The sequence below is a fragment of the Branchiostoma floridae genome, chromosome 16 (genome assembly GCF_000003815.2).
Source record: "Branchiostoma floridae strain S238N-H82 chromosome 16, Bfl_VNyyK, whole genome shotgun sequence".
NCBI classification, from domain to species: Eukaryota; Metazoa; Chordata; class Leptocardii; order Amphioxiformes; family Branchiostomatidae; genus Branchiostoma; species Branchiostoma floridae.
In genome coordinates, this window is record NC_049994.1 from 2,530,937 (window position 1) to 2,545,249 (window position 14,313).

General features: G+C 41.3%; 3 protein-coding genes across 3 annotated transcripts; 1 reads left to right on the top strand and 2 right to left on the bottom strand.

The window, feature by feature from the left end:
• Window positions 1–3,172: 3,172 nt before the first annotated feature.
• Window positions 3,173–3,757, bottom strand: LOC118403463 (zinc finger protein 436-like). The gene is made up of 2 exons (XM_035802179.1): window positions 3,466–3,757; window positions 3,173–3,342 (listed from the first exon to the last, which is right to left on the bottom strand). Exons 1-2 carry the CDS (start codon window positions 3,755–3,757, stop codon window positions 3,173–3,175), a joined length of 462 nt encoding a protein of 153 aa, XP_035658072.1.
• Window positions 3,758–4,060: 303 nt separating this feature from the next.
• LOC118403809 (zinc finger protein 135-like) lies at window positions 4,061–6,355 on the bottom strand. The gene has a single exon (XM_035802613.1). It carries the CDS (start codon window positions 6,350–6,352, stop codon window positions 4,997–4,999), a length of 1,356 nt encoding a protein of 451 aa, XP_035658506.1. The 5' UTR covers window positions 6,353–6,355; the 3' UTR covers window positions 4,061–4,996.
• A 4,797-nt stretch (window positions 6,356–11,152) lies between these two features.
• Window positions 11,153–12,784, top strand: LOC118432720 (histone-lysine N-methyltransferase PRDM9-like). The gene is made up of 2 exons (XM_035844331.1): window positions 11,153–11,264; window positions 12,014–12,784. Exon 2 carries the CDS (start codon window positions 12,061–12,063, stop codon window positions 12,769–12,771), a length of 711 nt encoding a protein of 236 aa, XP_035700224.1. The 5' UTR covers window positions 11,153–11,264; window positions 12,014–12,060; the 3' UTR covers window positions 12,772–12,784.
• The last annotated feature ends 1,529 nt before the right edge of the window (window positions 12,785–14,313 follow it).

Below are 14,313 nucleotides of genomic sequence, written 5' to 3' on the forward strand. Positions count from 1 at the left end.
CTTCCAGATGATAAGAAAGTTTTTTTGTACATTATATAAACAGCAAACCCGCTATATTCCCATGATACGTTACCTGGTAGTGAGGACGCTATGTCGTCGGGATGCCAAGCTGCAAGGTACAGCCACCCGCGAGCGACATTCTGGACAGGCCGCCCAGTACTAGTCCTCTTACCCTGAACGGGAACACGCCGTAATTATGACCACCAATCTTCGGGGGCATGTACGCAGTGCTCCCGGCGACTGTTGTTTCCTTTCAACAAGGAGGTTAAATATTTAATTTCCTTGCTTTCAACGCTACCTCTCCAACATCTTTTTCTGTAACTATCGATCTCCACCTCTGTAAAGAAAGTTCAGAGAGTTTTCTGAAAAGTAAGCTCAAAGGCAAAGGTAACGGAACGATATCATACATACGATACTACTAGAAAAAATAAACGCTACCTTTCCGACATCTTTCTTGCACCTGTACATAGCATCTTTTTGTGTAAAGTGAGCTCAATGGTAACGTAAAGACATTGGAAAGATACCATATGTTATATTTATGTTTCACCCATGAGGATATTTTGATTTTCCTGGTTTCGTCAAACACGCTAACACAGAATGAGTTATTCAGGCGAAGTCGCTACTTTAGTGAACGGCGCATGTGGTATATTGAGCGGAAAATACTCGTAATTTGATAAAAGCAATGCCTCTTTTAAGAATAATAATTAACGCTACCTTTTCGACATCTTTTTTGCACCTATATATTCCAAAAATTGTATCTGCTATATGTAAGTTTTAACCAAGAGTAAAGGTTGCTTATCTTGGTTAAACTCAACACGTTAACACAGCAGGGGCTATTCAGGCGAAGCCGCTGCGTTAGTGAGGGCGCATGTGGTATATTGAGCGGAAAATAATGCCTCTTCTTCAAATAATGATTAACGCTACCTTTCCGACACCTTTTTTCCACCTATACATAAAAGGGGGGAGGTTTGCTTAAACCTCCCCCCTTTTATATAAAGTCAGCTCAAATGTAACGGAAAGACATCGGAAAGATTGTATCTGTTATATGTAGCTTTCACACAGGACAAGATTTGCTTGTCTTTGTTAAACTTAACACACAAACACAGCAGGAGCTATTCATTTGAAGCCGCTGCTGTAGTGAACGGCGCATGTGGTATATTGAGCGGAAAATACTCTTAATTTGGTAAAAGTAATGCCTCTTCTTCAAGTAATGATTAACGCTATCTTTCCGACATCTTTTTTCCACCTATACATAAAAGGGGGGAGGTTTGCTTAAACCTCCCCCCTTTTATGTAAAGTCAGCTCAAATGTAACGGAAAGATATCGGAAAGATTGTGTCTTTTATATGTAGCTTTCACACAGGACGAGATTTGCTTTTCTTTGTTAAACTTAACACGCTAACACAGCAAGAGCTATTCATTTGAAGCTGCTGCTTTAGTGGACGGCGCATGTACTATATTGAGCGGAAAATACTTTTAATTTGGTAAAAGCAATGCCTCTTCTTAAAATAATGATTAACGCTACCTTTCCGACACCTTTTTGCCACCTATACATAAAAGGGGGGAGGTTTGCTTAAACCTCCCCCCTTTTACTGTAAGTCAGCTCAAATGTAACGGAAAGACATCGGAAAGATTGTATCTGTTATATGTAGCTTTCACACAGGACGAGATTTGCTTGTCTTGGTTAAACTTAACACACAAACACAGCAGGAGCCATTCATTTAAAGCCGCTGCTTTAGTGAACGGCGCATGTGGTATATTGAGCGGAAATTACTCTTAATTTGGTAAAAGTAATGCCTGTTCTTCAAGTAATGATTAACGCTACCTTTCCGACACCTTTTTTCCACCTAAACATAAAAGGGGGGAGGTTTGCTTAAACCTCCCCCCTTTTATGTAAAGTCAGCTCAAATGTAACGGAAAGACATCGGAAAGATTGTATCTGTTATATGTAGCCTTCACACAGGAGATTTGCTTGTCTTGGTTAAACTTAACACACAAACACAGCAGGAGCCATTCATTTGAAGCCGCTGCTTAAATTAGTAAACGGCGCATGTGGTATATTGAGCGGAAATTACTCTTAATTTGGTAAAAGTAATGCCTCTTCTTCAAGTAATGATTAACGCTACCTTTCCGACATCTTTTTTCCACCTATACATAAAAGGGGGGAGGTTTGCTTAAACCTCCCCCCTTTTATGTAAAGTCAGCTCAAATGTAACGGAAAGATATCGGAAAGATTGTATCTGTTATATGTAGCTTTCACACAGGAGGAGATTTTCTTTTATTTGTTAAACTTAACACACAAACACAGCAGGAACTATTCATTTGAAGCCGCTGCTTTAGTGAACGGCGCATGTGGTATATTGAGCGAAAAATACTCTTAATTTGGTAAAAGCAATGCCTCTTAAAAATAAACGCTACCATTCTGACATCTTTTTTTGCACCTATACACAAAAGGGGGAGGTCTCCATAGACCTATACTAATAAGAGTATGTAAATGAGATCAATTGTAACGGAAGGGCAATGAAAAGATATCATCTCCTATTGGTAATTTCCACCTTAGAGAACCACGAAAATAAAAAAAAGGGGGAAGGTCAACTGATTGTATGTGAACGTATGGTCGGTTCAAAGCCTGTAGATGTTTTCTGTACATAAGCAATACCCGTTTCATATACGGCACATATAAGGATGCTTAAAGGTTATGTAAATATATTACATGTATTTAATCTGCCTTAACGAATACGGAAAGGTTACGGAAATGTAAAACCATGGTTTCCGTGGTCTTTACGATACCGTAAACTCTGCGGAAATATTTTCCCACCTTCAGGCTACATTTAAGTATCTCGGAAAGTATGCTTAAATATTCGTTTTCGTGCTGTGTGAAGAATTTCTTGATATTAATGATGGATTATACTAACTAAGTAATACATAGAATTTGATATAAAGTAGTAATATAAAGCTATAGACTCTGATATTGAATGTACGGACACGAATGAAATAATACGAACTCAAGTACAAAGTATCCCCCTTAACAATAATTAACTACTAGTATCCTAGGTAATACATTGATTAGAGGGTACGGATTAGATAATACGAAGTCTAAAGTTTCCTGCGCAACAGTAACAACAGGAATCATCATAAAACAAGTTAACAAGTTTCGAAAACGATTCTATAAACTACAGACTGGGAAGGAGTTGTGAAAGAGTGGCCTTCTGTGCTGCAGAATAGTCACACTGGTCATATTTGTAAGGTTTCCCATCAGTGTGCTTTGTTGTCAAATGACTGACCAAGGCAGAAGATTGTGCAGCAGAATAGCCGCACAGGTCACACTTGTACGGTTTTTCTACTGTTTGAATTCTCATGTGTTGGGATAGAGCAGACCTATGAGCCGCTCTGTACCTACACTCTCCACACATGTACTAGTAGGGTTTACCCCTGGTATTTGCTGCTTGATGAGTATCCAAATTGCCTTTCCGTGCAACAGAGTAGTCACACTGGTCACACTTGTATGGCTTTTCACCTATGTGGGTTCTCATATGTTTGGATAAGTTAGATTTATGAGCTGTCCTATACCCACACTCTCCACACATGAGGGGTTTCTTACCACTGTGCTTTGTGCGATGCTCGTCCAAACGGTGTTTCCGTGCTGCAGAATAGTCACACTGGTCAAACTTGAAGGTTTCTTTTTTTACTGTATGAGTTCTCATGTGTTGGGATAGAGCAGACCTATGAGCTGCTCTGTACCCACATTCTGTACACATGTAGGGTTTCTCACCAACGTAATTGAAGTTAACTTCTTGTGCTGCCAAATAGTCTCCAACATTGCTTGTTTTGCATATTTAACCCTTGTCATGCTGAGCTGTACTTTTATAGGTTTGGGGTATTTCTCAAGTAAAAGTTACACACCACTGTAAAGCCCATTAAATGGGGGACTAAATCTGCAGCAGCAGCACAGGTCAAGTTTTACTGATCTGATGACGAAATCAGCTCTGGGAAATTAAATTGGGCAAAAAATCGCCAGCAGAACGTTAACAAGGTTTAAGTCTTGTTAATTCAATTGGCGGTTTTATAGGTAATTAGAGCGCATTGAAATAGAATCGCAGACAACAACGTTTTACGGTAAACATTCTATTCTACCATAGATGAGCTAAAACCCGAGTCTTCAGTCTTATAATTGGTCTGGATGGTTTCTGAATGGTTGACAACATTTGCTTCAAATGCAGTTTTTATTTACTCTGTGGAACAAAACCAAAAAAGTAACTGTACCAAGTTGATGTGTATCTTATTTTATACAGTTTGCAGTTGCTTTCTGAGAACTGTACAGCTAATTATATAGTGAGTAACACTTAAAGAATATAAACAGGTTAGTTTAAAAAAATAGATATTAGGAATACTTAGTATACAGTTAGATTGTAAATCTTAGTATAAACAGGTCAGTTGAAAAACTTCAATATATGAGTGGACTAAAGTGCACAGTTTAATTCGTAAGAACAAGAACTAGCATTTCAGAAAATAATTATCAAGTTTTAAATTGTGTGCGCCTCCTTCATTCCACCATTAACACTGGTCTTGTAGGTTAGTTGACAAAAAAAGTTGTGAAAATCATTTATACTATCGTAATTGTTCAAACGTACTTCATCGAGACCACACTTTTGCTGGTATTCACAACTGAATCTACCTATTCTAAACTTTTAAAAGACAACATTTTCAAAGCTAGTGGGCCTAACGGTACAGTTTTTAGGAATATACAAAGTAAGAAAACCGCAGTTTAGATGCATCAACTTGCTTTGAACGCCTTTTAAAAAATCTATCAACTTATCATCTAATCAACCTTTACGCCTTTCTACAATTCTTACACAGTTGACTTCCATCAACATTGTAAGTTAGAAATAACCAAGCCAAGTTTCACACGCATTATCATCTTTCAAGTCCACGAGTGGTGACACTGAACGGTGTTATCCAATGTGTTTTGTAAAGTACTGGAAAAAAAAACTATTTCGTTATTCGCTTGTATGGGTTCTCATGTGTTTGGACAAGTTTGACTTCCGAGCTGTCCTAAACTCACACTCCCCACACATGTAGGATTTATAAACAGTGTGCTTTGCTTTCATATGGTAGTCCAAAGTGTTTTTCTGTGCTGCAGAATAGTCGCACTGGTCGCACGCGTAGGGTTTTTCTCCTGTATGTGTTCTCATGTGTTTGGACAAGTTAGCCCTGTGAGCTGTTCCGTACCCACATTCCCCACACATGTAGGGTTTGTCACCAGTGTGTTTCGCTGCCATATGATGGTCCAAAGTGGATTTCTGCGCTGCGGAATAGTTGCACTGGTCACACTTGTAGGGTTTTTCTCCGATATGGATTCGCATATGCCTGGATAGCTGAGACTTTTGAGCTGTTCTGAACCCGCACTCCCCACACATGTAGGGTTTCTCTCCAGTGTGCTTTGCTGCTGTATGGTTGTCCAGAGTGGCCTTCTGTGCTGCAGAATAGTCACACTTGTAGGGTTTCTTACCAGTGTGTTTTGCTGTCATATGATAGTCCAACGTGGATTTCTGTGCTGCAGAATAGTCACACTGGTCACACTTGTAGGGTTTTTCTCCTGTATGGGTTCTCATATGTATCAATAACATAGATTTATGAGTTGTTCTGTGCCCACACTCCCCACACATGTAAGGTTTCTCACCAGTGTGTTTTGCTGCTATGTGGTTGGCCAGAAGGACCTTCTGTACTGCAGAATAGTCGCACTGATCACACTTGTAGGGTTTCTCACCACTGTGTGTGGCTGCTATATGCTTGTCCAAAGTACCTTTCTGTGCTGCAGAATAGTCACACTGGTCACACTTGTAGGGTTTTTCACCTGTATGGGTTCTTATGTGTTGGGACAAAGTAGACCATATAGCAGCTCTGTACCCACACTCCCCACACATGTAGGGTTTGTCTCCATTGTGTTTTGCTGTAATATGTCTGATCAAATTGCCTTTCTCTGCTGTAGAATAATCACACTGGTCACACTTGTAGGGTTTTTCTCCTGTGTGGATTCTCATGTGTTTGGATAGGTGACCTTTGTTTACCGTCCTGTACCCACACTGCCCACACATGTAGGGATGACAGTCTATGCTTGATCCCCATGGTGTAGAATAGTCACAGCGGTCACACTTGTGGGGTTTGTCTTCTGCATGCTCACTAGCACTGTTCAAGTCGACTTTTTTAGTAATCAAGTTGACCTTTTTGTCTGTCGTCTGGTTTTCGGTATTACTTGATGTGCGGTCAAAGTCCATCTGGGAAACCCCGGCGGGAGACCCATCGAAGGAACTCTGCTTTACTTTAATGGGAGACCCATGCCATGACGTTGCCATGCCCAGCCTATAAGAGATAAGATAAAATGTCATCATTTTCGAATTTATAGAAAAACTACGTTGAACTATAATTTCATCAGATAATTTCACTAATCTACTGCTTAACAACCACATAGAATTTCAATTTTTTGTGAATACAATTTTGCTTTCTAAAGCTAGTTTAACTGTAATTTCCAACACAAAAATTGGACTCACCCAACATCACCAGTCTTTGTCAATGAATGAACAATCCAATTTAGGTGAGTTCATTTTTGTGTTGTTAATTACAGTTAAATTAGTTCTATAATGACTTCTACAAACACAGATGAACTTTCAAGTTAAAATTTTATTTTCTAGGGCTGTTACATCATAAAGTTGTTACAATACCCCAACTTTAGCCACTCAATCCGTTGATATCACTTAGAACATTTCTTATATCAACTACAGTTCATTTTTTCCCCTGAATGGCACGGAAATTGAAGGAAAATGTTCTCATAAAGCAAATACAATTATATCAACGAATTGGAGATCTAGAAATGTTATGAAAGTGGATGTACAACACAGATAATGTTATCACTCTCTCGAGCTGTGAGGTAAGTTCTGGAAGGTCTGCAGGCCCTCATGTGGCTGAACAGTCCTATCTTCGACCTACATGCTCTGTTACACTGCTGACTGGTGAACTGGGTCGACCATACTGCTACACTAAATTGCAATTCCATTTACACGAAAGATGCAGTAGAGAAACTGGGGAAATCTTAACAGCAGTTGGCCTTCCATGACATTGCATACCATTTTAAATCTTTCAAAAGGCCATTTATATCCCCCCAAAAGTCCATTTATATCCACCAAAAACGGCCACTGAGCCTCCTACATTACGTGCGGAGGAATGGGGGCCGCACGTATATTAGGTTTCGCCCCCCTCCCCCTTCGTTTCCACCATATATTCACATACAGAAATATCCTATAAACTACCATATTTCTCTGATTTTCTTCCACAGAAATGACCTCAATCTCTTATGTTGGATATCAAACACTTGACTGCTTTCTGTTAAGCCTTACCTGTTTGCCACAATGCTTTTTCTCCTCACGTAAACCGGGACTCGGGCTACTAGTCCTTCCGTCGCATCGAGGGGTCAGAGGTGAAGAGGTATGGGTCAAAGGTGAATATGTTCTCCTGATGCCCAAGATATTTGATTCCCGCCGACACGTTACGAAGCGCCCTGCTAAGTCCTCAGTCTGAGGTTCGCTTCGCCTTATCTTGAGTATGATGGCAAATCTCTCACCAATAGACTCTGAACCAAATTTTGTTCATGGGTGAGGGCCGTGAGGCATATTAACATAACCAATTAGCAATTTGAGGATATTGAGCTAGTCTAGGAAAAACCTATAAGAACATATCTTATTCTAGTCTCCTGATTTTTCTACTGTTGGAATTTTTTCTACTCGAAAGGCTTTGCTTTAAAGAACATTTCTCACTGCGGAGAACAATGAACTATTTCAAAGAAATTATTCGTATTGTCTGATTCAGGTTTCTACGGGTGAACTAGATTGTTTTGTTTGAGTTTGCAAATGCGAGTAGTGGCTAAAGAGATGTATGACATTGAACTATATTTATATCACACCTCTGTTACATAATGTGATATTAAGTGTTGTATCTTGTGGAATCAGACGGAGGCAGTAGACGATGTTAAGATTGTTTTGTCTAGCCAGTAAGGTGGGTATTCCACGTGTCGTGTTACTTCTCTCAAAGTTTCATTTTTTTTTTTTACTCAATGGTCACCACGTAACAAGGCCTGAAGGCCACTCAATGTTACGGGTTACATTATTGGAACTGTAACAGCAAATATTCGCCTTAGGTCAGAAACATCATGATTGAGACCAGCCCAATTGCTCACTATGAGTGAGGACTAACTGACCCAATAGGCGAAGCAGGGGTTACGAAGGCTGCTCGGGAGATTCCCTACCCCTATTTTGGCCGGAATGGTTTGATCCGCTCGGGTGGATGTTCGCACATGTGGCGGTTTCTTTAACGTGCATAGGGTATGGCTCTCCCCACACACGGGTCCTCCATTTAACGTCCTGTCCGAGGGACGACTCATTTTTCACCTGAGTAAAGTGAGGAAAGTCGTGTAAAGTGCATTTCCAAAGGGCACAAGACCGGCAACACGGCAGGCGGATTCGAACCGGCGACCTCTCGGTCACGGGCCGAATACAATACCACTGTGCTACGCGGCCCCACTTTTGGAGTACAAAACACTTAATATCCATGATAGACTATACAAACTTAGCAATACATAGATGAGACGATAAAGTTTCCCCCCTTAACCATAATATGGGTAATTATTTATCAGAAAATAATCAACTAGTTTCAAAAACGTTTATATAAAACTACATATCTACCATTACACATTTCTACCATAGTGTGCTTTATGCCTTCATCAACACTCGATCACCTTGCAGGTTAGTTTACAATCTGCAGTAAAAATCATTTCACCGAGACCAAGTTGCTTTTGTGTGGTCGCTTATTTTCTTTTGGTATTCACTACAGGTTAGACATTTTAGAAAATAGAATATGCCAAAAGTATGTAGACAAAATATTTTTTCCTAACACAATACAAATATTGGATTTATAACAAAGTAACAAAAACCAAGTAACGATTGACCGTCAGTTATTGCCACCACAGAACCAAGAAAAAGTCCAAAAGGTATGTAAATTGAAAATAATCTTCGACGAGCCGCTCTTCTAGAAACCCAGGTGCAAAATACGTTTGTGGTGTTGTTTGAATAATGTGGCATCATTTATGAATATAAAAATAATAAATTGGCCTGCATGAAGCATATATTTATGGGCTCCGAGCCATTCAATCTCCCTTTTTTGCTAGGGGTGAAAGATCTGCTTCGCGACTATAAACGGCAAACAGTGGGGGAAAGCCAACAGAAAAGAGAGACGAGCCCTGGTACAGGAGCAAGTCGGAAAGGCGACAGGCCAAGGCCGTAGAGTTGGCAGCGCAAGGCGCATGGAAGAAATGGAATCTCCCCAGCAGAAGAATCACATGGGCTGAGTTATGGAAGTTGGAGCCATTCAGAGTATCATTCATGCTTACGTCCGTGTACGACACGCTACCCTCACCAGTAAACCTGTACAGATGGAAACTCTTATAAGATAAGACCCAGCTTGCAAGCTCTGTGGTGAGAGAGGAATAATGGCTCATATCCTCTCCAGCTGTAAAGTAGCCCTCGCCCAGGGCAAGTACCGGTGGTGCCATGAGAAGGTGCTGTCGACCAATATTAGCTAGCATCCTGGAAGTAGAGAGGAGAAAAAAGCGCCACGTGGAAGCAAAACTCGCGCCAGCCATGGCATTTGTTAGAGAGGGTGAGAAGAGTCGTCGTCCCGCGACAGAAAGATCAGAAGCGAGCATACTACAGAAGGCGAGGGCATGGGAGCTGAAGGTAGATTTTGGAAGAAGGCTGCACTTCCCCCCAGTAGTTCAGACAAACTTACGGCCAGACGCAGTACTATGGTCAGAAGAAGGAAAGAAAAGCATACTGATTGAGCTTTACAGTGCCGTAGGAGGAAAGATGTGAGGAGGCACATGAGAGAAAGGTGAGAAAATACCACGACTTGCTCCAGTGTTGCAGAGAGAAAGGATGGCAGCCGTGGCTGTTCCCTGTAGAAGTAGTGTGTCGAGGTTTCCCAGCTCAGTCTACATGGAAGCTACAAACAGCACTAGGGGTAACTGGAAGAGCAAGAAAGAATGCAGTGCGAAGGGTAGGAGAAACAGCAGAGGCTGCCTCATGTTGGCTGTGGAGGAAAAAGGGAGGAAGTAGGCTGGAAGCCGGGAGGAGCGGACGAGTAGTGGGTTGCCCACCACTGCTGGACCCGACAGAAGGAGGATGTAACGGATAAGGGTCGAAACATCCGATGAGATCTAGAGCTGCTTCGTCTGAAGACGTCCGTAACCTCCCTGAGCGACGGCACTCCATTCATCCCTGTAGGTGAATGGAGTTTTAAAGGCATCATTGATGTTTATGAGGATTTTGTTTTTTTGTTTTTCCCGGCGTAAACCGGGTGTCGAGCTGCTTTCCTCTTTCGTCGTAGCGAGGGGTTAGAGGTGAACTACTGCGGGTGAGAGGAAGATATTTTACTATCGCAAACACTTTGCAAGGCGTCGTAATAAGTCCTCAGTCTGAGGTTCGTCCAAGCAGATGTGTCAATTGGATGAAAAAAAAAAGGAATTTGACCAAATAGTGACAAAAGAGTTGCCATGGTATTTTCAAGGACGTTATATGAGGTCCTTGGTATTTCAGTCAGTTTTTGCAGTCTGTCCGCCGGCCGGACAGTTCACTCCAAGGCCTCAATCAACTCCTACTAGGCTTTTATCCCTAACTCTGTGGCCAAAGTCGCCTATTCTGCCAAGTCGGAGTCCGGTCACGGTTCCCGTTGCCTTCTGTTCAATCGCTCACCAATAGATTCATATTATAAAACAATTATAAGTTTTGTTCCTGGGTATCAAAGAGTCGTGAGGCTTTTAACATGCCAATTAGGACGGGTGCCGAAGTCCCGCGTTGGAAGCCGAGTCACAGCAATAGCGATGAGGGCGGGTGGGAAAAGAAAATACTTACATCGCGATGATATTAGGTTCATGGGTTGGTGGTGGCAATACGTGCATTCTCAAATTTGATTTTGTCCGTCTGGGTGTTTGAACTTGACACTGCAGAATACGTTAGGTGCAAGCCGTAAGATAAAGAGGTCAGACTCAGGATAAAACATGCCGTTCTTCAACGTGCTGGCGGGAGTCAAGTATATTAGTAATCAGGGGAACAGGTTTGACCTTTGACCCGCAGTAGTTCACCTCTGACCCCACGCTACGACGAAAGAACAAAGCAGGTAGAGTCCCGGTTTACGCGAGGAGAAAACCAGTCTAGGAAGCAGGTAAGAATTAAAAGTGAGCAGCCAAGAATTTTAATACCGACCACAACAGTTTAGGCCATTTCTTTGGGGGACAAACGGAAGTCATGTGGTTGTAGGAGATCTCTGAATGTGAATATCATACATGGGGAGGGGGGCGAAACCAAATATACGTCTAACCCCTGCGGTCAAATACGGTAACGTGGCCGCTTTGGAGCGTATAAGTGGTGTTTTGGGGGTGATATTAAATTATTTGTAATTCTATCTAAGGCCTTCAAATGATTAAACGCAAAAAAAAATGTGGAAATACCTTTGAAAGCAAGGAAGAAATGAGAATGGGGAGGGAGAGACTGTTTTAGCCTGTCTCATGTTTTTTTTTTTTTTTTGTGGAAAAACCGGAATGCGGAAAACCTTGTGCAGTCTGAAATTTAAAGATGGTCTGCATAAGTCGTAAGCTTCTAAGCACTAGTAAGCTACTAACTATTAATACTAGTCCTGAGCAAGATTGACGGGTTCAACAGTAACTATAGACTATCAGGATTGCGATGGATATTGTAGCAAATTAATCTAGCTTAGATATTAAGAAAGAAAAAAAAAACACTTCTGTTTTCAACAAAACATACTAAAACTGTTTTGAGTTGTTATGCAGTGGGTTACAATTGTCTGATCAAGCTCAAACTCAAACAAGTTTGTTTTCTACTAATTTTCTATGACATGTTTTTGTCAACGTCATGCAAAAGGCTATAAAGATAACTTCTTCCTTTCCTTATTAGGAAGGACATGGCATCGTCAGAATATGGGTCTCCCACCGATGTAGAACATGATGGTGGGTCTCCTACCGAGGGTTTACCAGCTTCATTGTGTTAGCAAAACAAGTATTGCTGAAGACCAGACGGCAGTACCAAGAGTCAACCTGATGTGTGCAACGGCAGAATCTGGGTCTCCCATCGGGGTAGAGCAGAATCGCCATGATGGGTATCCCGCCGGGGTTTCCCATATTGACTTTTGCCGCACTTCAATAATTGCCGAAGAGCAGACGGCAGACAAAAAGGTTTACTTAAAGATCGTGAGTGAGCATACAGGAGAAAAACCCTACAAGTGTGACCAGTGTGACCATTCTACATCAGAAAAACCCAACTTGAACAGTCATCTAGCAACTCACACCAGAGACAAACCCTACATGTGTGGGGAGTGTGGGTACAGGGCAGTTAGTAGGTCCTACATATCCCAGCATATGAGAACCCATACTGGAGAAAAACCCTACAAGTGTGACCAGTGCGACTATTCAGCAACACAAAAAGGGAATCTGTCAAGGCACGTACAAGCACAACACAGTGGCGAGAAACCATACATGTGTGAGAAGTGTGGATACAGGACAGCTCAAAAATCTAATTTAGTACAGCATATGAGAACTCATACTGGTCAAAAACCCTACAAGTGTGACAAGTGCGACTATTCTTCAGCACAGAAATCTAATTTAGACAAGCATATAGCACTAAAACACACCGGTAGAAAAAACCTTGAAGTGTGACCAGTGTGACTATTCTGCACACACGGAAACCCACCTTCACCACCATATAAGAACAGAGCACAGAGTCGGTAAACCCTACGTGCGTGTTGAGACAACTCAAAAGTCTAAATTGTCTAAACATATAACAACACATACATGTGAAGAACCAAACATGTATCACCAGAGGGACTTGTCTACAACACAGAAATCCAACTTGAACAGCCATATAGCAAACCACACCGGAGACAAACCCTACATGTGTGGGGAGTGTGGGTTCAGGACAGCTCATAGGTCCTACATATCCCTTCACATGAGAACTCATACTGGAGCGAAACCCTACAAGTGTGACCAGTGCGACTATTCTACTGCACAGAAATGCAATTTATCAAGGCATGTGAAAACAAATCATTCTGGCGAGAAACCTTACATGTGTGGAGAGTGTGGGTTCAGGACAACGCAAAAGTCTAACTTAGTACAGCATATGAGAACCCATACAGGTGAAAAACCCTACAAGTGTGACCAATGCGACTATTCTGCAACACAGAAATCCAATTTACGCAATCATATAGCAGCCAAACACACTGGTGAAAAACCATACAAGTGTAACAAGTGCGACTATTCTGCAACACAGAAAGGTAATTTGTCAAAGCATGTAGAAGCAAAACATGCGAAAATCCCTACATTTGTGGGGGTGTGGGTACAGGACAACTCACAAGTCTAATTTTTCTTTACATATGAGAACCCACAAGTGTGCTAAAAGTGAGACATTTTTTGCAACATCCAGTTTCGACAATTATCAAAACACACCGATGATACATAATGTAAACTCAAGGGTTTCAATAATGTATGGATTTAATGAGATAAGCCATCTGCATTTTGAATACTACTAATAATAATAATAATAACTTTATTTCAAGATCATGCTCGTGGTCTAATTGTAAAATAAGACAGTGGTATACAGAACAGAACGTGAATATGTCATCTATTTTAAATCTATAAAATATACATAAACTTTCTAGTGGGTTTGACGTCTTTTTCGTATGTAATGCGAGTTGAACATTTTCGTATATAAACGGGGTGGGCGACTTAAGCAAGACCACTTTTTTGTTGGTCATTGAGGTGTAAAAAGCTTGGAAAAAATTTATAGATTTCAAGGAATACTCGAACAGTCTTCTTCGTTTCACAACCTCTTTTTATTCTTCTGCAGACGTTTCAGTGACTGTCTGTCACCTTCATCAGTGCAAAATGGAATATACTAATCGTTACTCGGTGCCACAATTATTTTATTGCTGACTTACTCATAGACTACTCTCTGATTCCCCACAAACCCGATTGTTTCTACAAGTACATGTACCTGGCCCCAGGAAGGTCAGCACTACGGGGAGAACAACTAGCCCATGCAGCGCCCTCAACAGAATCACCAAGAACATCGTTTTGAAAAAGGTGCGAAAGATGTAAGAACGGGCGGTGGACAAGGCTGCTACACCTAGTATGGTGGAGAGGCAACCCTGTAGGATGGGCATACCTAACGTGTTAAGGGCAAACACTGCTCTAGCATTGCTA

Excerpts from the sequence above, each read along its gene's own strand:
- LOC118403809 (XM_035802613.1), bottom strand. The coding sequence starts at position 6,352 with ATGGCAACGTCATGGCATGGGTCTCCCATTAAAGTAAAGCAGAGTTCC.
- LOC118403463 (XM_035802179.1), bottom strand. The coding sequence starts at position 3,757 with ATGTGTACAGAATGTGGGTACAGAGCAGCTCATAGGTCTGCTCTATCC. Across the intron at positions 3,343-3,465 it reads CTACTCTGTTGCACGGAAAG|TAGAAAAACCGTACAAGTGT; the intron begins GCAATTTGGATA and ends GAATTCAAACAG.
- LOC118432720 (XM_035844331.1), top strand. The coding sequence starts at position 12,061 with ATGATGGTGGGTCTCCTACCGAGGGTTTACCAGCTTCATTGTGTTAGC.